The sequence below is a fragment of the Ambystoma mexicanum genome, chromosome 1p (assembly GCF_040938575.1).
Source record: "Ambystoma mexicanum isolate Mex_15411 chromosome 1p, UKY_AmexF1_1, whole genome shotgun sequence".
In the NCBI taxonomy this organism is placed as follows: Eukaryota; Metazoa; Chordata; class Amphibia; order Caudata; family Ambystomatidae; genus Ambystoma; species Ambystoma mexicanum.
This window is the reverse complement of record NC_090921.1, coordinates 152679420-152700519: the sequence shown is the minus strand read 5'-3', so window position 1 is coordinate 152700519 and position 21100 is coordinate 152679420. Positions and strand designations below refer to the sequence as shown.

At 43.9% G+C, this 21100-nt stretch overlaps 1 protein-coding gene across 4 annotated transcripts in view; it reads left to right on the top strand.

The window, feature by feature from the left end:
* ACAP1 (ArfGAP with coiled-coil, ankyrin repeat and PH domains 1) overlaps positions 1–21100 on the top strand; it is a 671900-nt gene that overhangs the window by 397446 nt on the left and 253354 nt on the right. For all 4 annotated transcript variants that reach the window (XM_069645604.1, XM_069645612.1, XM_069645621.1 and 1 more), the window contains one exon: positions 3308–3403. In XM_069645604.1, the coding sequence (XP_069501705.1) occupies positions 3308–3403 (96 nt within the window). The remainder of the gene's footprint in view (positions 1–3307; positions 3404–21100) is intronic.

Sequence of the window (21100 nt, the reverse complement as noted above, 5' to 3'; positions counted from 1 at the left end):
ATCGAATAGCACGGTGAGTATTCGGCCGAATACCGAATGGTATAGTGAGTATTCGGCCGAATACCGAATAGCATAGTGAGTATCTGGCCAAAACCGAATAGTTCTGTCATTTAATGGATCATGTTCCAAACTTGAAAAGCACGGTTTTAAAAAAGTGAAAGCACTATTTTAAATGTGTTTCCATGTTTCCTTTATTTATCTTTATTTTAACCAGCATCTCACCCCTATTTAATACACACAATGTACAAAAGAACATAATAAAAAACAGGAACCATATGAACAGAAAGATGTTGCATATGCAAAACCATTACTCGTAGTGGCAGGCTTCAGGAATGTAAAGTGCTAAGTTGCAGTGAACAAAATGCATAATGGAATTTACAAATGCCCTTGTGTATCACACACTTTGCAATCACTTTGAGTTGCACAGTAGTTTAGGTGGAAAGAGAAATTCATATATTCCTTCCAGCTCACATAGAAATGTATACGTTGTTCCTGTTTGCTTATTCAGGACACAAGTCCAGGGTAAACGTGAGGTAAGAGGACTCCAAATCCCACCTATGTTTAAATACTGACATGTGAGCATATCGTCCCAAACACTACAAGCTCAAAGGAGGCACTTGCCTGTTCAGCAGTCGCTCATTTGCACCAAATCTTGGTCCACGTCTACTTATCCCAGCTCACTACAGGATGCAAGGCTCTATGGCTTTTTCTATGTCTCTAACTCTGCAACCCTCCATCCCACAAAACTACCAGATGCAATGCTCTCCATCACTCTGCACTCTCTCACACATTTCCTGTTGGGGCTGACTAGCCTATAATTTTGTTCGAGAGAGTTGCCAATAAGCAAGTTCGCCAAATAGAGCAGTGTGGCCTGAGAAATGTCAGCCGCATCTTGCATTGCTTGACATGTCGTCCCCATCACTTATTGACATAGATGAGGCAGCCACCTATTGGCTAGTCTCTGATTTAAAACATCCTCCCCTTCTACGTATTTCACCAACATAGAATAGCTCTTTGACTATGTCCCATACAGAACCCTTACATCTATCTCTCTATACTCCATATAGCAGATTGGCCCCAAAAAGGATCTGACAAGATTTCACAACATGAAATTACTCAGAGTCTTCTCAGACGGGAGCATATTAACGTGCCGGACACCTAACTGAATAACTCGGTCCTACTGGTCTCATCTACCTCCTGTGAATTAATTTCTCTATAGGCATAAAGTATGCTCACCTGTCGCTCATCCCCATCACTGCTCTCCAATATACAAACATATATAGCACATATTTAATCAGGAATGCATTCAGACAATGTTTGTTTGTAATCCCTTATGCAATCTGCACTCCATATTTGCCTCTGACTTGTTACATTGCATTAAAACGATAATACAAAAGTATTCTGCTGGAGCCGAATAGCTATTTTTCGTCCGGAATTTGGCCGAATACTTACTTGAAGCCGAAGTTCAGTACACCCCTAGTGTGAATATGCCAAATTGGTTGCTCTCCTACTGCCCCTTTGGTCTCTTCCTACTGTTCATATCACTTCCCTCCACCTTTGATCTCGCTCTTCTTTCAGATTTCCCCCTGGCCTCTTGTTTTTCTTTGATTGTGTTTCCTGCCCTATTTGAGCTCTCGCTTGATCTTCCCTTACCTCTTATCACTCTCTACTGAAACATCTACTCCCTTTGGCCCTCTGCTGCTCTCTGACCTTCCTTCCCCTGGCTCCTTATGTGCTTGGCCCCTTTATCAGTCACTGCTCTCTGACTTCCGATCAACTTTTGACGACATCACAGCTTTTGGACTTCTTCCTCTCCGACTTCACTGCTCCTGGCTTCCCATTTCTTTTGAAGTTCTCGATTTTCTCCAACATCCTGTCCCCATTGATCTGAGGTGTAGCTTGTGTGGTCTCGGGATAATCCACGGATGTTTTCAGTGTCCCTAGATTGTTAGGTCACAAGTTGTTGACGCCAGGGTTGGGGAGGCCATGTCTAAAGTTTCGAAGGCTGCTGCTGAGAGATGGAGGAGGCTGATAATCAGGGAGAGTTTTGAGTGATGAGCATTAGTTACAAAGTTGGAGGCATGGGCCACTGCCTTTTCCATTGATTGGCTGATGCAGAATCAGGATTGAGGTAGATCGCAGGGAGCACCGGTCTGCAGGTAGTTGGAGATGCGATTGGGAAGACCACAAGATCCCGGACATTACAATAGTGAATGAGAAGCGCGACACGCCACTAGTTGTCAGTGCTACTGGGGTCAACAGAGGACCTTTTGTTAAAGGTTGGTAACAGAATAACTATTTCTAAGCTGGTTGCGAAGGTTCAAGAAGCAAATGGGAGTTTAACAAGTGCAGAGAGGTCGGAGCAGGTAAGGCGTGCAGGGTCCTTAATTGCGTTTAGTTTTAGTGCAAGAGGATCCACAGGGCACAGGATGGTTTGAATGCCCAGATGAGGGCTGACAGCGGTGACAGCCTTTGACTCCCTTTTGATATTGTTAGTTAGTGCCTCAGTTTGTTCTATCACTGCACTCACTCCCTGCTCCTATATCTCTTGTTCTCTGTGCCTCCCTTTGATCCATTATGGCCCTCACACCCTTCTCCCCTGTGTTCTGGCTGTTTTCTAATATTCTCCCCTTTGCTTTCGCACTGCCCCCTTTGTTCTCACTACTTATGACACTGCCCCTTTGTTTTGATGGTCTGCAATATTCTTCCATTTCATCTTTGATTTATTTCACTTTGATTGCTTATGCCCCTCGCACCCTTCTTGCCTGTGTTCTGGCTGTTTTCTATTATTCTCCCCTTTGCTATCTCACTGCCCCTCTTTGTTCTCACTACTTATGACCCCCCGCCCCTTTATTTTGTTGCTCTGCGGTATTCTTCCCACTTGATTACTTATGGCACTTGCACCCTTGTTCTTGCTGTTGACTGATATTTCCCCCTTTGTTCTTAATACTTTGGACACTATCCCTTTTTGATGCTCTTTATATTCTTCCCCTTTCATCTCTGTGTTCTCCATGTTTGTTCTGTTTCACTCCCCTCATTGCTCTTTTGTTATTGCTGCTCGCTATCCTCCTTCCCCTTTTAATCTCCTGTAGCTTTATAACTTTTTCTTTTTGGATTTCTTTTTGCTCTCAAGTCCTGCTCTACTTTTGATCCCTTTCTGTTTTCACCTTCTTTCATCTATTTTCACTGTTCGGATATGGCTCACCTTTGATCTCTCCCTGCTGTCGCGCCTCCTTTGCGGTTGATCTCTTACCCTTGCTCTCACTGCTCTCTGATATTAATACCCTTGCCTCCAACTCTTGCATAGATGCTCAGCTTCATGGAGGCTCAATTCTGCTACTTTCAGCAAGGACACCGGGTCCTGCAAGAGCTGGAGAAGTACAGGACCGACCTCGCTGCCCAGGTAGGCAAGGTTCACTGTAAGTTTGTCTGAACACCTGGCCCTGACCATTAAGGCCTTATTTAGGTTTTGTTGCCTTTGGCAACTTTGGAGGGACTGGGTGCCAGCCTATTGTACTCCTATTTCTTTGGTAGTCCCAGCAGCACAACACATGTACACGAGAGAACTCTTTAATTGTGTTCTCCATCTTAGTGCCGCTCTTGGTATGGTCCATTATCCATTGGCTTCAAGTCTAAAAGAAATGCCTTTGATGTATGGCTAAAGGGATCTCTTCATCAAAGCCACGGTGATAAAAGACAAGGGAACACACCTGGACTGGTACATTCCATGACCGATAAGATGCCACCCATCAAGAAAGCCAAACAACATGCAAGGCTACAGAACCCGTTCGTTGCCATTGTCTCTCCATAAACCTCAAAGCCTTGCTGTGCATTTACCCAAGATTAGAGTAACTTGCCTATGCTTAGAAACAATGGCTGATGACTACATTATCATTCAGTTACACCGTATCTTTACCATTTACCAAGCAAGCTAGGCACTGAAACAGTGTGCATAGGTGGCAAGCAGCGACGTTCTAATTTAGAACACAACAGCAAGCTTACTGAGTGCTTGCTTTGAACATTGTGAGGAATTGTACCTGATCTCCACAATAATAGCATCCATTTAGCTTTCCCTTTTGTGTTTCCCCGATGAAATGCGTTTGTAGCATGGCAGGATTTTATTTTCTTATTTTGGATTAATTTGTGGATGTCAAACCTTAACAACAATGTTAACATAATGCACCATCAGTGCCATTCTTTTTTTTTTTTTGTTGAACTGCTGAAAGGTCAAAAGGACCTGAACAGTCGTCACATGAACTATAGACGTACAAATAGCACAATTAGAGGAAAATGAACATACTGCGTTTACCAGTCGCGTGGGCTATTCGTACCATGTCGAAGTGATTCAGCAATGATACACAGCAGACCTTTGCTCTGCATTTAAGAGCACAGTTCTGTTGTCCAGTCCTGCTCTTAGACACAAGAAATGACCATTTTACAAAAATGTCCAGACAATGGTGTGATGTTTCCAAGGTGCCCTTTCAGAATGGAAGGCACATGGATGTCTCTAATCTGTTGCATGTCTACAAGTTGCAAGGCTAGACTCAGCCCTACAGATAATGAGTGTATCGCCCACTTTTACTCCCTAAACATTGGCAAATACTTTCAAAAAATTTAAATAGGGTGTAAAAATACTCCCAACAAAAAGACATGTAGAATCGTGCACCCCTGCTTTCATCCTCACAGCTCCATGGATATGTTTGGGCCAGTAGTGCACGTAGTACCACAGGAAGAAACTACTATTTTAACCACCTGATTGTAAGAAGTAAACCTGTGTCACTTAATGTGCATGAATAACTAGGTGCAAAGAAATACATATTACAAAAACATTTCCGTTTTTTCTGTTTAACTTATTTTTACTCACTTATAAAATACTCAAATTGGAAATTCGACATACATTTTTACTCCCTAAAAAATAATTTTACTCCCAACTTTAAAAAATAGGGAGTAAAATACTCCTACTTCAACATCTTATCTGGAGCACTGGCTAGACTTATCCATCTTTGACTGTCACACAAGTATACACGATGATGATACATGAGACTAAGTATTATTTTGCGGCATAAATTTAAAAAATGGGAATCGAATTTGTTAGCTGCTTGGGCACATGCACCAGAGTATTTAAGCACAATGTAAACATTCAGTAGAACATGAAGACTATGGGCTATAATCCTATCCCAAATGTACACCTTAGCAGAACATGAAATTGCTTTTGTTGGTCTTACATGGATTCACATGCTATGAATATTCCCGGTCGTCAAGCTGGGAATCCTTGGTAAAATAAAGCAGTTTAGCTTTAAGCTAAAAACTGCATTGTCGCTTGCATAGCATATTGCTTTCACTCTCGGTCATACTGCCCAATCCAATGACACTTGCTCTCTTTAGCTGCACCCCTGGTGGCCATCTTCAGATTTTTACCACACGCTTTCGTGTTGGGAGTCCTCAAGTTTTGCTTGTCGACTTTCTCGAGCATTTTACATATTTATTTATATTTTCGTTTTCAAATTTCTTTGATCCGTCACCATTGTGACTTGCCGGCAAAACAGATCCATTGCCGGTCTCAAATCCACCGAGCATCGGATTGTTATGTTGTGTGAGGCCACAGACCAGGTTTTGGGCCTAGTCTATGTGCCATGTCGGAGGCTGAGAAGAAGAGCCTCTATAAGGCTTGTTCAAGATGCGTCTTCGAGGACCTCCAGCAGAAGTGCATTTACTGCATGCACCTGGACCACGATGTGGTACCCCATCTGCCAGTCTTTCTCCACTAAGACGAGGAAGGATTGCCATCGGAGACTGGTCAAATGGCTGCAGGATGGGAAGGACTCTGACTCGGAGTCTGTGCGCAGTCAGGCCTCTTCCAGGGCTGGCAGGCCCAAAGATCGTACTGTGGGATATTTCAACACATGCCAATGCACCCTATTACACCACTTTGCCAATGGGGAAAGAAAGCTGCCAAAAATGGATGCATTAACCCCTGTGTGCGCCAAATCTGCAAAACTGCGCATGGTTCATAAACCACAAAATAGCTGCACACCCTGCTAAACACAGGCAAAGTTTATGTCAAAACAAGAACTCCCTGCAGGAGGATGCCAGTGGGTGCTGTTAGCTGTCACATGATGTCAAAGGCCACAAAAGTGGGCTATAATCCGAAAATGGCAACCTTCAAAGTGCTGTTTTGGCGCTAAATTCAGTAATTTCCCCAGTGAATTATTGAAAGGAAAAGTGTGCTGAAATCATATATTCTCCAGTGCAGTCAGAGGAATCCAGGCCTCACCGACTGACAGCTGCAAAAGAAAATTAGCTGTCAAACCCAGTTTAAAGTGTTTCTTTTTCCTGACGAAATTGCAAAAAGCGCCTATTTTTAAAGCATGTTTTTGAAGGGCTTAATTCTTTTAAATGTCCAAATCCCTTATAAACCGTGCTTATTTTTATATGTGTTAAAGAAAAGACTTTATTGTGAATTTTAAAAGCAACCCAGTATTGGAGTTAAATAACTGCTTAATTCTGATTGGGCAGTGTCCAGTCTGGGAAAGTTTGACATCTCAGTTTGACACTCCCTTGATACAGGATGCCCTAATGTTTCCCGCATATTGACAACAAGGAGCACAATGAGACCTCATTAGATATTAGTCTTTTGGCTGAGCCAAGAACAAAGGACAGGCTGAGCATTGACCTCTGCTGGGGATGGGCAGGATGCTTCCCTCTACACCCCACCCTGATCAAAGGCATCTGACAGCTGTTTGTTGAAAGGAGAGGAAAAAAAACAGCTGGAACTTTTAGATGTTTAAACCTTTATTTGTGATTAAATGTGAAACTCTTTAATTGTATAACCAGAAGAAGGATAAGTCTGATAATTAGTAGATGTTAACCTAATTTTAGGCTTTTGTTTTGAAGACATTGATGAAACCTGTATCACTTAAGGAACCAAAGTTACGAAAAAACTCTCATTGTAGCAGAACTATTAATGTTGCAAGCCTAAGATTGTATGTACATGATCCACTGATAAGCGCCCAGAGATGTACCAAATTAGAAATTATTAATCCAAACTGTTATGAACAAAATTGAGAAAATTCTATAGAATGAGAAAGACAGCTCGCACAGAGATGGGGATTGAATGTTAATATAGCCCATCAAATATGAAATGTATATGTCCGATTTTATTAGGGAACATAATTTTAGAAATCTACATTTGTGCAAAAGTTAAGTTTTGGTCAAAATCAATGTGGGAGTTCCTAAATCCCATCGTAAAGATGACAGCTCTGTTCTGACTGCCAACCAAAACAAGGCACGTGCCTGTGGCCACTCACAGCCGTGGGGGTGTGTTTTGAAATTCTGCCCACACCATAAACTTGGTGATGTCATTTGATAGTATAATTATAGGAACTTCTCTCCACATAGGACACATAGGACACACTGCTTCCAGAACACATCCAGATTTTCGTGCAGCGTCTTGTTCCTGACTTCTTCATCTTGTCCAGAACGCTTCACCTTGCAGCTGACTCCAGATTTATTTGCAGAATCCAGGCCTTAGCATTGCTGAACTCTTTTTAGCTAGGCCCAAATTCAACCACCCCAAAACTTAAAAGAATAATACTGATTTAGTTTGGCTTGCTACCATCAAGGCTTGCCCGCTGAAACTTGCATCCTGCTATCTGCCGTGTCCAGTAGGGCCCATCCAAAATCCAGTCTGAGGTGCTTGACCAGAACCGCACCGCTGATCAAATCCCTCCAGAAGTGCCCTGCTGCCGATAGACCTGAGCCGATGACCATAACTTTGATGGTCAATTTTAATTACAAGGGACTGTACGTATTAATAGGAAGAACAGTGACCCATAGTATATTTGCATTGTCTTATCCTATCTCAACCCATCCCATCTTTAACTTCAGAACCCTAGTATTGTCAAAACCATTCTTGCGCTGATTTTCCTCATTTGTTGTACCATTCCCTAAGTCATTAGTAATTTTGAGTAACTAAAGTAACTCCCAGAAAGGAATGGAGTATCCACCACGTGAAGGGTTACGCTGGCCATGTAACTGAAGATTCATGTGTGGCATCCTCTTTTTCATAGAGAAAGAGAAATGGAGATGGGAGGCACATTAATAGACTGAATGAAAGAAAATTAATTAAACTAAAGGGTTAGTATGGAGACCATTTCCTATTCGATGAATTGAATTGGTCAGTTTGATTTTACTTCGGGTGCAAAAGGGATAACTCCGAGGCCAGTCGAAGTCCAAAGCAGAACAAAAACAGAACACACACACTGGGTATTGATACCCGATAACCCTGTGCTGCACTCCTATTGGGACGCAGTCCCAGGTATGTTAACAGCCAATAGTGAGGAGGGATCTCCCCGTGTACAGGAGGTCACAACACCACTATGGTATATTTCATTTTCTCAATTGTGTAACATGTAATAATAATACTTTACTACTCTCTTTAATTTATTGTTGCGACAAATCAATAAAGATAATGTCCATCTAACCTAGTGCAATCAAGAGCCACCAAGACCGCACATTATGTAGGTAGACAGTAATGATATTTAGTAAAAGTAAACAGGTAGACAGTGATCACTCTCACTGTAAAAACCTCAGTGTGTACAGTATGAATCAGTATTGTTCCATCATACATGAATTCAATTCAATACAGGTTAGATGAATCAGAGCCGTATTGTCGTACACTCTGAAGGCATATTCAATTGTAATAAAGCACAGAACAAAATAAGATATTCAAAATGTAGACATTCAAAATGTGATAACATGTAATACAGTGTGTACATCAGCATGAGCAGTACATTCTCTTCTGCTCTATGTAATATCCTAAACACTCCTAATGGTGCCAACGCGTTTCGGATTCCGATGAACCCATCTTCAGGGCAGGATGTGTATAGTTTCAAAAGATTGTAGGGAGTTTTCCTAAAAACAACAGAGATAAACTAATTAGCTCAAGAGTATATACCAGTGCTTGATGAAGGTAAGTACCAGTTGGAATCACTAACCTTAGTCTTAGTGATAGCGAAAAAGCCCCAACCTGCATGAAGAACCAAAATGAAATGTCTCAGTTCGCTAGTCTGCTGATTATCATTCTAGTAAAGGTCCATATTGTACGTGTGGCGTCACTTACCCGGTCCAGAGGCTAGTGCATCGCCCCGGGTCTGAGAAAGCTGCTAGTGGGTCAATCACGAGGGATGCGCACGGTAGTGGTCAGTTGTAGAGATGAGGATCTACATTAGGGATTGACATAGATCAAGGTAGAAATCAGTGTCAGCTATACATACAAAATGTCACCGGCAAAACAATTATGCCCGATTAAGATATAATTCCCAACAGTTCTTAGAGGCAGAGCAGGGAAAATGTCCGCGCTGCCCGTAACTAAAAGGCTTCAATGTCCGTGTACTAAATGGAGAAAACGAGCGGGGAGCCGACGTATACAGAACCCAAACCTGAGCCCATAACAAAGTGCTCTGGAGCTACTCGCGAATGGCAGAAACGTTCCCCTGACCGTGACAATATCGCTAAATATTGGGGCATCCATGTCCGTATGCGAGCCTGCGCTGGCATGGACATACCTCTCGTTTGTTCAGCAGAACGCAGTCCGCGAGACACCCATCATCTGACGCGCGTCTCACAACTGCGCATTATGTTGTCATGGTGGCAGCGCGCATGGGCACTGCCCCCTGGTCCACCATATTGGTGTGGGCGTCTCAAAAATCGGGTGCTCATCGCCAAATTATGCAACATGGGTCTGTGTGCCTATGTTAGAATCAACCACAGCCCAAACCCCAGAACCCTAGATATAATGTCCGTGTTGCTAACAGTGTGATTCAGCTTGAATGCGAATACTCAATGTTGTCGAGCATGCAGTGAACACAAGAATTCATAATTGCCTATCGATCCAGTAAATCATCAGGTGCCCCAGAAGGCAACTTTAAGGGAACATCAGGTATTTGCACATACATGTGTGGTGAAAGAATTAACGAAAAAGTGCCTAAATCCAGTGTGGTTGAAAACACTCAATGTAACTAGTGTGTCAAGGTCAGAGTCAGAAGAGCGCATGACTGGCCACGGACAGATTGAGGTTATTCAGGAAACAAATTAGCATATCATAAAGTGTGTGGCAGGGCAACAGGGCCGCCGAAAAACTGCCTGGTGCCCCACCACACACTAGTCCTTCAGCATGCTCACTGAAACCGGAACTGTAATTCCTCAGGGGGTATCACCCATGTTTCCAGGCCGGTACAGTGTAGTAGCAGGTAAATCTGTAAAGAGGCTGTTAGATACTCTCCTTGACCTCCACTATCCAGAGAGTTAAACAGAGATCATATAGATGGATCAATGTCAGTGACCCCAAGAGTCTCGTAATAAGGATGTGCTAGCCACCCCTGTCAGGCGTGATACATGGTTCATAACTAGTGTGTGAACATAACAGCCCAATAAAGTTTTTAACAGTCGCTGCTAACATCAATGGTTCCGAAGTCATATGTCCCAAATACGCATACACATATCTCAGTAACCCTCTCAGGTGTATTCATGTAAATATTATACTCCTCACTGTGATTTAAACATTATCATTCATGGCTCTAAAAAAATGCAGATTGTCCCTAGCCGCTAGACAGTTCTTACATCTGACCAGAGTTTTACAATTAAATGCCAGCAGAATAAAAAATTGATTAAAAAAAAACAAAGAGTACAAATTAAGAAAACCTGTGAAAAGCATCTCTATGACATTGAAACAAGGCACATTAAACCAAAGCACATTTAGACAAAGCACATGAGATCAAACTCGCAGTTCATGCCTCTTGGGCTCAAGCAATCCAACAGGTCTATCCAGAAGATTTCCCTTTGCAGCAATCGTTTATGCACACCCCCCCCCCCCTAGGGCCCACTCGCACTTGTTCTAGGATAATGTATCTCCGTTGTGCAATCGAATGTCTCGCTTCAATGAAGTGCATTGACACTGGTGATCTCAGACTACTAGTCCGAATGTTCGATTTGTGCTCTGTCCATCTCTATTTCGCTTTCCTCATGGTGACCCTACATAGTAGAAACCACATGGACATTTAAGAGCATAGACCACATTTGTTGAATCACAGGTGCAGGAGTGTTTAAGTGCAATTGGTTTCCCTGTGTGTGGGTGCGAGATTGTGTTGCCTACTAGAATGTTACTGCAATGCTGGCAGTTATGGCAGGGTTGTGTACCCTTATACTGTACGATCACCGCCTGATCATTAGGTGTTTCGGCTCGAATCAGGCGGTTTCTAAGAGCCCTACTATTCCTGTATGCAAAGATAGGGGTTTGTTGAAAAAGGGATTGCGTTTCAGGGTCCATTTGTAGCATCGGCCAGTTCTTCTGAATGATACTCCTGATTTTCCTGCTTTGGTTAGAATGCGTGGTCACATATACCATGCAGTCATCCTTGTTCTTTACCTTAGGCGTAAGTAGAGTGTTTCTTTCAATGTTAGCCACCCTTTCGTCAATTTTGGCGATAGAAGCTGTACTGTAGCCCCTCTTTCTGAATTTGTGGCGCAAGGCCACTGATTGTCTTGCATATTCTGACTCCTCCGAGATATTCCTTCAATAGCGTAGGAATTGACTTAAAGGAACACTCTCAATTGTCCGGTGTGGATGAAAGCTCGTCGCAAGTAGGCGACTATTCCTGTCTGTAGACTTCGTAAAGACCCTCGTTTCGAGAGTAGCTCCTTAAGAGTAGATTTCCACATCCAGGAAATTGATCTTTTGTTTACTTGTCTGTGTGGTAAACTTGATTTGTGGATGCATGCTATCCATCATTTTGAAGAAATCTATCAACTCTTCCTCTGGGCCAGTCCATATACCAAAGACATCATCGATGTACCTGACAAATATAGTGAGGTAGTGAGGTGGCAAAGCCATCTCGCCGAGGTTAGCACATGTTCATTCTCTAAGTAGTACATGTACTTGTTGGCGTAAGCCGGGGCCATGGCTGCCCCCATACTGGTGCCCGAGAGTTGTAGGTAGTATTGATCTTGGAACCTAAAAAAATTGTTCATAAGCACCAGCTTGAGTAGAGTAAGGACAAAGATTTTATCTCCTTGGCAGTTGTCTGACCTCAACAGTAGCCACTCAACTGCCTCAAGGCCTGCCTCATGTACAATGTTTGTGTACAGAGATGTGACGTCCATTATGAAGAGGATGTCCCTCTCATTCACAAAGTTCACCTCTTTCAGCTTTTGGAGAAAATGTGTCATATCCTTTATATATGTAGGAGTTTCTTGTATCAACGGCTGTAGGATCTTATCCAGATACCTCGCAAGTGGATCAAGTAGGCTGTCTGTTGCCACTATAATAGTTGTCGTTCCACCTCCCTGATGTATTTGTTTTTATCCATTAGGACCAAGGCGCCACCCTTATCAGCCGGTTTGAAAATAATATCTTTGTTGTCCAACAGTCTCTTTAAGGTTTGTCGCTCAGTGGCCGTAAAGTTTCCACATTTCTTGGATTTAAAAGGGATTTTCTTGAATTGATCCAACACTGTTCTTTCAAACACAGTTAACACAATATTATTGACGGGAGGATAAAAGGTGCTCTTAGGTGCAAGTTCCAAAAATTCATGTGGTTCTCTTGTATCTTCATCTGCTTCAAGAGAATTGAAGAATACTTTAAGCTTGAGTTTACTCATGAGTTTGAAGAAATCGAATTTCTCATTCAGAAGGCTAGAGTTATATTGGGGCACAAATGAAAGGCCTTTGCGTAATACTTTCAATTCCATGCGTGACAGTGTGTAGGATGAGATGTTAACAACTAGGTCATCTTCCCCACCGGTTTCTTCCTTTCTGATTTTTTTCTTCCTCTGTCCTCGTCTTGTCGGTCTTTTTCTAAAAAATCAACCGTACTGGGTATATTCCTGTCCACTGCGGAGGTGGATGGTGCAGTTGTTGCTATGTCGACACTGGCTTCTAGTTCTATGCTGGAAGCTTCAGAGGTAGTGGTATCAGTATTCGGAGGTCCTTTCTTCTGGGGGCTTTGGAAGGGTACTCTTGTTGTTCGTTGACCATAGTATTCTTCCCACATATATACTATATCCAATTTATAGTCCTGGGTATCCCTTCTAAATTTCCTAATCTTCTTTGTTTCTAGTTCTTGTTTGCATTTAGCCAATTTCTCATTTGTCTCCTCTAGAATTTGTTTGAGCTGGTCAGCTGTGAAGTTCTTACTCAATGTGTCTTTAATAGCTGTAATTTCCTCGTCCCGTGTCGTCAAACTGTGTGCAAGTTCTTCAATCGTGAGAAGAATTAAATCCAGGGAGCACTTGTTTAGAATCTGTCTCCATCTTTTCACAAAATTCGTATTCTCTTTACATAAGGTAGGTTCTAGGCTTACTCTTAATCCACGAGGTATTCTCTGTGCCTTGTAATAATGCATCAGTGTAGATGCATGTGATTTCAGATTGATTTCCCTCCGTATTTTCCACTCTGGCTGCTTGATCAATGCTTCTGGTTTATCAGTAGCTCGCAGTTCATCTCCTGTTGTTTTTATGAGGCCTAAAATCCTCTGTGCTTCCTCTTCGCTGAATCCTAAGGATTCAGCTCTGTTATTGGTAGTTGCATCGATCTTAGCAAAGGACATATTCCTGTATTATGGCTATAAGTTTCAATGTCTGTAAATGCAAGTTTTGCAAGGTGTGTGCACTCCCCAGTTGTGGCCACTGTCAAAAACTAGAGAAAGAGAAAGGGAGATGGGAGGCACAACAATAGACTGAATGAAAGAAAATTAATTAAACTAAAGGGTTAGTATGGAGACCTTTTCCTATTCGATGAATTGAATTGGTCAGTATGATTTTACTTCGGGTGCAAAAGGGATAACTCCGAGGCCAGTCGAAGTCCAAAGCAGAACAAAAACAGAACACACACACCGGGTATTGATACCCGACAACCCTGTGCTGCACTCCTATTGGGACGCAGTCCCAGGTATGTTAACAGCCAATAGTGAGGAGGGATCTCCCTGTGTACAGGAGGTCACAACACCACTATGGTATATTTCGTTTTCTCAATTGTGTAATATATAATAATACTTTACTACTCTCTTTAATTTATTGTTGCGACAAATCAATAAAGATAATGTCCATCTAACCTAGTGCAACCAAGAGCCACCAAGACCGCACATTATGTAGGTAGACAGTAATGATGTTTATATGAGCAAAAGTCAAAGTAAAAGTAAACCGGTATACAGTGATCACTCTCACTGTAAAAACCTCAGTGTGTACAGTATGAATCTTTATTGTTCCATCATACATGAATTTAATTCAATACAGGTTAGATGAATCGGAGCCGTATTGTCGTACACTCTGAAGGCATATTCAATTGTAATAAAGCACAGAACAAAATAAGACATTCAAAATGTAGACATTCAAAATGTGATAACACGTAATACAGTGTGTACATCAGCATAAGCAGTACATTATCTTCTGCTCTATCCTAAACACTCCTAATGGTGCCAACGCGTTTCGGATTCCGATGAACCCATCTTCAGGGCAGGATGTGTATAGTTTCAAAAGATTGTAGGGAGTTTTCCTAAAAACAACAGAGATAAACTAACTAGCTAAAGAGTATATACCAGTGCTTGATGAAGGTAAGTACCAGTTGGAATCACTAACCTTATAGTCTTAGTGATAGCGAAAAAGCCCCAACCTGCATGGAGAACAAAAATGAAATGTCTCAGTTCGCTAGTCTGCTGATTATCATACTAGTAAAGGTCCATATTGTACGTGTGGCGTCACTTACCCGGTCCAGAGGCTAGTGCATCGCCCCGGGTCTTAGAAAGCTGCTAGTGGGTCAATCACGAGGGATGCGCACGGTAGTGGTCAGTAGTGGAGATGAGGATCTACATTAGGGATTGACATAGATCAAGGTAGAAATCAGTGTCAGCTATACATACAAAATGTCACCGGCAAAACAATTATGCCTGATTTAAGATATAATTACCAACAGTTCTTAGAGGCAGAGCAGGGAAAATGTCCGCGCTGCCTGTAACTAAAAGGCTTCAATGTCCATGTACTAAATGGAGAAAACGAGCGGGGAGCCGACGTGTACAGAACCCAAACCCGAGCCCATAACGAAGTGCTCTGGAGCTACTCGCGAATGGCAGAAACGTTCCCCTGACTGTGACAATATCGCTAAATATTGGTGCATCCATGTCCGTACGCGAGCCTGCGCTGGCATAGACATACCTCTCGTTTGTTCAGCAGAAAGCAGTCCGCGAGACGCCCGTCAGCTAGACGCGCGTCTCACGACTGCGCGTTGTTGTTATGTTGTCATTAATATAGTGTCTTTTGTCTTTTTCATAGTCATTAATATAGTGTAATGAAACCATTCTGTCATTTTGAAAACCGAATTTCTGTTTCCATTTTTGCACCTATTTTGCAAAAACGCCTCTTACTAAAACTTCCATAACTGCTTCAATTTTAAAGACAGAAACGAAATTTCAACTCTCATTGATACCGATGCCCTTAGCTATCTCCACAACCAAATACATACAGTGTCTTTGAGCGGTCTTTCTCAAATATCGCATAGTGAAATTTTGCAGCGAATTTGCAGTTTTCAAAAGTTTACACGTGTCTTTTTCCTATTCTAGTGTTTGTGAAATCCCATCTTGATCTAAAGTGTGTGCTATTGTTTATCTGGTAGCTCATGTTTGTTAGGACCTGTTTAGTGTTTCTTTCCTAAGACTTTTTATCAAATAAAGCATTTTTGCAACTTTTGCATTGTCACAAAGCCATTTTCACCTGTCAATTTTAAAAAGTGTCAATCTCCAGAAACGGTTTTCTCGCTTGTTTGTCGAGGGAAGATTGCATGTAAACTCTAGACATTGTTTTTCATTCCTGAATACCTGCTGATTAATAACATCTGTGTAGGATTGCTCATTTGTACCTTGAGAACTGTGAGGGGGAAATATTCACCTAAACTCTATCTGCTCACAACCCAAAACTGTTCTTTTTCCTGTGTTTTATATTCTGCATTATTAGAAGTGGATGCAATTGCTTTACTTATTTTTGAATTGTATTGTCACCGCTTGGTGATTGCTGCCCCATATATATATATATATATATATATCAGTTCGTAAAGGTAATTATTTATTTAATATTCAAATCACATATATATGTGATTTGAATATTAAATAAATAATTACCTTTACAAACTAGCCTGATTCCTGATCCACTGTGACCTGGGGCGGTATTTTGAGAAGGGTGTGATATGAGTGGTATATCATTCAGAATATTTAACTTATAGACACAAATAAAACAAGAATTTCATTGAGCACTACATGCTAGGCGAGACCTGGGTGTGTGCCTGATTGAAATCCTTAACAGTACTTCCTCTGGCAAGAGGTTGAGATCCTTTGAGAATGCTTCCGAGAGGAAGGTACCTAAAAAGGTGAAATCGTCATACGCTCCTACCTCCTCGTTGATGAGCACCACGGCCCTGGCGTCTCATCTGGATTGACGATGGGCATGAAGGGAACCCTGTCTTTGGGGGGCCGGAGATTGTGCACTCGGTCACTGTCATGCCCATTGACAAAACATTGATCGACACCAAGACTGTTGTCAAAATTATCATTATCGTCGATGAAGACCAGGCCGGCAGTACTGGTTTTGATCACATCTACTACTTTGTCGACGACGGCAGGCACCATCTCAATGGTCACGATGGCTATCTTGAGGGTAGCATTGCCCGCAAGGCCTCAGTCAGTCCCAGGTGGGTCTCTTCTGGATGCACGGTCTTCTCCAGGTGTGCTTGTGCTAGGCATTTCCCCAATTGGTTCAAGCAGACATACAGAGCCACCTCCAGATCTCTCTTTTCTACCAAAGCCCGCCAGGTCCCCTCAACCGCACACATCCCCTATGAGGTCTCCCAGGGTTGTGTCTCCAGCTCCTGTCTCCGCTCCTTCCATCCTGTCAGAGGAAGAAGAAAAGGATGAAGTCTTTAAAAACGTTGGCCCACTCCCTATCAAGGGTGGTGTAGACCTGCTTCTGCAGCCAGCCCAGCAGCCTGCACAACAGCTTCAGCCTGCTCGCCCTACGAGCCCCTGGCCTCATGCACCACTCTTAATGCCTCAGGCGCCAAGAGATCCATTGCCAAGAGATGTTTCTCTGGTCTCAGAGATTCAGCAGTGACTTCGGCCTGTGCCTCCTGGTCCTCGTGTTGTTCTGGGCCCAGCTCCTGTGGCCAGTCCACCAAGACCGCCTTGCCCCACCCCGACACCACCTCAAGTGCCTGCGATTTCGCAGGCACCTCCTGCCCCGCAGCCCTCTGTTGTGGAGGAATTGGTCCTGACAGAAACGGACACTAATACAGACACCAACCCACATACAGGTGGTACCCAGGGTACGGATGAGTTTGATTACTACATCCTTGCAGATGGTGTCATGATCTCTGCTTCCAAAAGGTCAGGGTTTTCCCAACTCCCTTGGAAGCAGATCCATAACCCAGGTTCCGAGTGCCAACCAGTCCCAATTGGGACCTTTTGGACCCAGTCCTGGCGCCAGTGGCACCAGGCTCATAAATATGCCCAGTCCCAGCGCTGGAAGCGCCGGGCTCATAATGCTTGGGTGGACTTACCTGCAGCAGACCATGCTGCTTACTTGCCTGCCAGTTGAGCCTCTGATCCTCTTCTGTTTGGAACTACTTTTCCTGTTGGGTGGGGCAGGAGCCACTCCCTAGATTCAGAACACTGGAACTCTTCTGGAAAGCAGGAACTCTTTTCTTAGGCGTGGCTGTGGAAGGAGACATCTAAGCACTACAGGAGGCTATTTAAACCACACCCGATGGATGAATCTTGCTTTGCGTTATTCTGCATCCTCTGCAGCAGAACGCTCATCGTGTCTTCTGCATCTGATCCTGGGCCTAAGGAAAAAGGCTTACCATCCTGAATCCAGTCTTCAGCAACACCTATAAAGACAAGAAAGAACAGGTTAGCATTACGGTCTTCAGTGACAGCTCTTCACTTACCTGGTCCATCGGCTGTCACCAACGCCTCGCGCTGCATTCCGGCATCTGAAAGACAAAGGCTTACCTACTCTTCGTGCGCTCCGGAGGTCTTCACACTGCATTCCGGCATCTGAAAGACAAAAGCTTACCAACTCTTCGCACGCTCCGGAGGCCTTCGGCGCTGCATCCCGCATCTGAAAGACAAAACAAGGTGCGTTTAAAGACATTGGGGAACTTTAATACTCACGTGCCATTACTCCTTTCCACATCTAACCCAGTGGGTATTCCGGCACCCTGCAGCCGCTCCGAACCTTTACCTGCAAAATAAAAAGACAGTTAGAGCGCATCGTGAAGCAGGCAACAAGCGCTTACTTACGTGCTTCCAGGCGCTTCTATTCATCACACGGGCTCCATCTTCAACTCACTTCAGCCCGTCATCCGCCATCGCCGGAACCCTGCAAAACAAGAGACATCATTACTAAAGACTTTAAAGACATTAGAATTACTCGAAACTTACCATTCGTGCAGTAAACGACGGACAGCAGTCCTCTGAAGTCAAGAGGCCTGCTCCCCTTATCCAGTGAAGAAACTGGTTACAGCACCCTGCCCCGAGGCAGATGGAGAGCACAGCGTTCACTTACCTAAGGTGAGAGCGTTAACCTTTGGGGTTCTACAGGAGAAGAGAAAGGGAAGAAGAGAGAGACATTCAATAACCCAGTTCCCTAATCCCATATTTTCTATCTGCAGACATTTTACCCTTCAAGTCAGACATACAGTGCACAGAGGTCCAGCCCAAAGAGCCAGCCGTGTGTTACACATCACCTTTGAAGATGCGGTATACGCCCAGTCAAGACCGGCGCCTCTACGGGAATCAGGTGAGCGTTACAGATGGTGAGCCACCAGATGTAGACCTACCATCTAGGGACTCTCCCATGGATGAAGTGAAATCTGTCCAGGCAATGATCTCCCAAGCGGCCCTGCTTTTCAACCTGATTCCCGAGGAAAAGAAGAAAGAGGGATTCCTTTTCCATCAGTGTGAATCCTCCAGAAAGACTGAATGGGAGGACAGACTGCTGGTGATGCAAAAACCCTTTTCTGCACCTACTAAAAAGGAGATGCTGTAGAAAAAATAGAGTTCTGGATATGGCTCCTAAATAACTCTGAGACCTTCCAACACAGGACTTGGTAGTCTCATCCTCCATCCTCTTGCTCAGTCAGGTCTGACTTGGAGGGAAGGAAGCTGGATGCGGCTGGAAAGCGCATAACCACCACTGCGGCTGCCAAAGCCCTAGCCTTCCTTGCACGCTACGACCAAGAACTCTGGTACAAGTTGGGGCCCATTCTCAACTTCCTGCTGGACGATAAGAAAGCTGAGGCCATGGCCATCTTTCAAAAAGGGGAAGTGGCATCTGACCATTGTGAGAAACCTGAAGGTATTCTTCCAGGTAGAACCCAGGAATCCCATATCCAGGCGGCCAGGACACGGCCATCACTGTTGGATCCAGTTCCTGGGGGCGGATGAGTGCGGGAGGATCACTTGGGTAGGGGACACCGGGGTTATGCTTGGGAGGATATCCAAGGTGAGGCGTGGTACTGTACTGAGGAGGAAGATTGGACGAGATCCCTGAGGTCTTCGTAGGTTACAATACATCTGCCCCCCCCATTAAATCTCTCCTACCCAGATCCAGTAAAACTTCCGTACAAAACACATTCTCTATGATCTCTAACCCGCTTGCAACTCATCCAAACAACCTTGGACATTCCTTTCCACGTTCCTCTAGTTATTCTGTCCCGAACACTCAATCTACTACGACAGAAAACGACTATTCCCACAATTCCCTATGCCCTGTTCTGCATCCTGGTCATTCTCGTCCATTTCACAAAACTTCTCTATCCCGTCCCGTAGGATACTCTGACACTCCATACCCCCCTTTCTAATACGAAGACTATAATTCCAGATAACACCTTATCCCTATCCTACCACGCAGAACATTTGGTAGGATAAGGATCCCCTTTACCGATTTCATCATTTTTCCCTGATGTAGAAAACAGACTGTTTACCTGACATGTCCTGACACAAGGGCCAGGCAAAGTCAGGCAATGGCTTAAATCGCACACCTGACGGCCCTTTTCTTTCCCCCACGGGGATAAAAGGTGGAACAAGAGAGCACAGTATAAGCACGGTAGACAGCACGACGAGCCAGCTGAGCAAGCTCAGCAGTTCAAGCAAAGGCGAAAGGCAGCAGGAATCAGGAGGATGGCGAGGAGAGAAGTGACCTTGTCCTTTTCATCCCAGACCTGCGGAACCTTTGAGGAAGAGAACCTAAGACCGCGAACAATAGCACAAGTGTCTTGCAGCAAATGTCAATGGTACATGGGGCAAACCTATGCCGATAAGCAGGAGCGAGGGAAGCTTCCGCAACTGTGGTACCGGCCTTAACTCTAATGAAGAGGAAAGCTAAGTGGTTCAACACAGCCAGTGAGTCGAGGGGAAAACCGATAAGAACCAGGCTGTGTTGAATGAGAAGCACAAGGTGGCAAGTTAGAACCAAGTTTAAAGAATTTTGTAAAGAACAGTAAAAAGTGTTAAGAGGAGACGAGCTGAAGAGGGAAACTGGCACCACGTGGGTGCTAACTCAAGAGACTCTGGTCGACCCCATCTAAGCGACACTACAGGTACCAGAAGGCCGCAGGAAAGTCGCCAAAAACGTTAAAAATGGTCCTACGGAGCTCTACTTAAATCCCTGTGCAATCGAAAGACTTTGATCTACAAATTGTGTGAAAGCAATGGAAGTGAATCCCGTCACATGAGAAACAAGGGAAGTGAATCGCGCAAATTCAAGTGAATGTGAAGTTGGCAGGAGTGAGCCGAACCGAGGGATACTGAGGAGAGGGGCACAGTCTAAGTACAGAGAAACAGTGTGTTGACAGAGGTGAAACCCGCTAAAGAGAAGAAAAGGGTCGAAGCCTGACCGAGGGCGATCCGGCCAAAATTGAGAAGGGTCAGCACCCAGAAGAGGCGGACCCAGGGTTGTAGCCATCACCCGATGTGAAACTGTGGTAAACAATTGGGTCAGTGCCCAGAGGAGGTGTACCCAAGGGTGAACTCATCACCCAGCAAACATTGGAAAGAAACTTT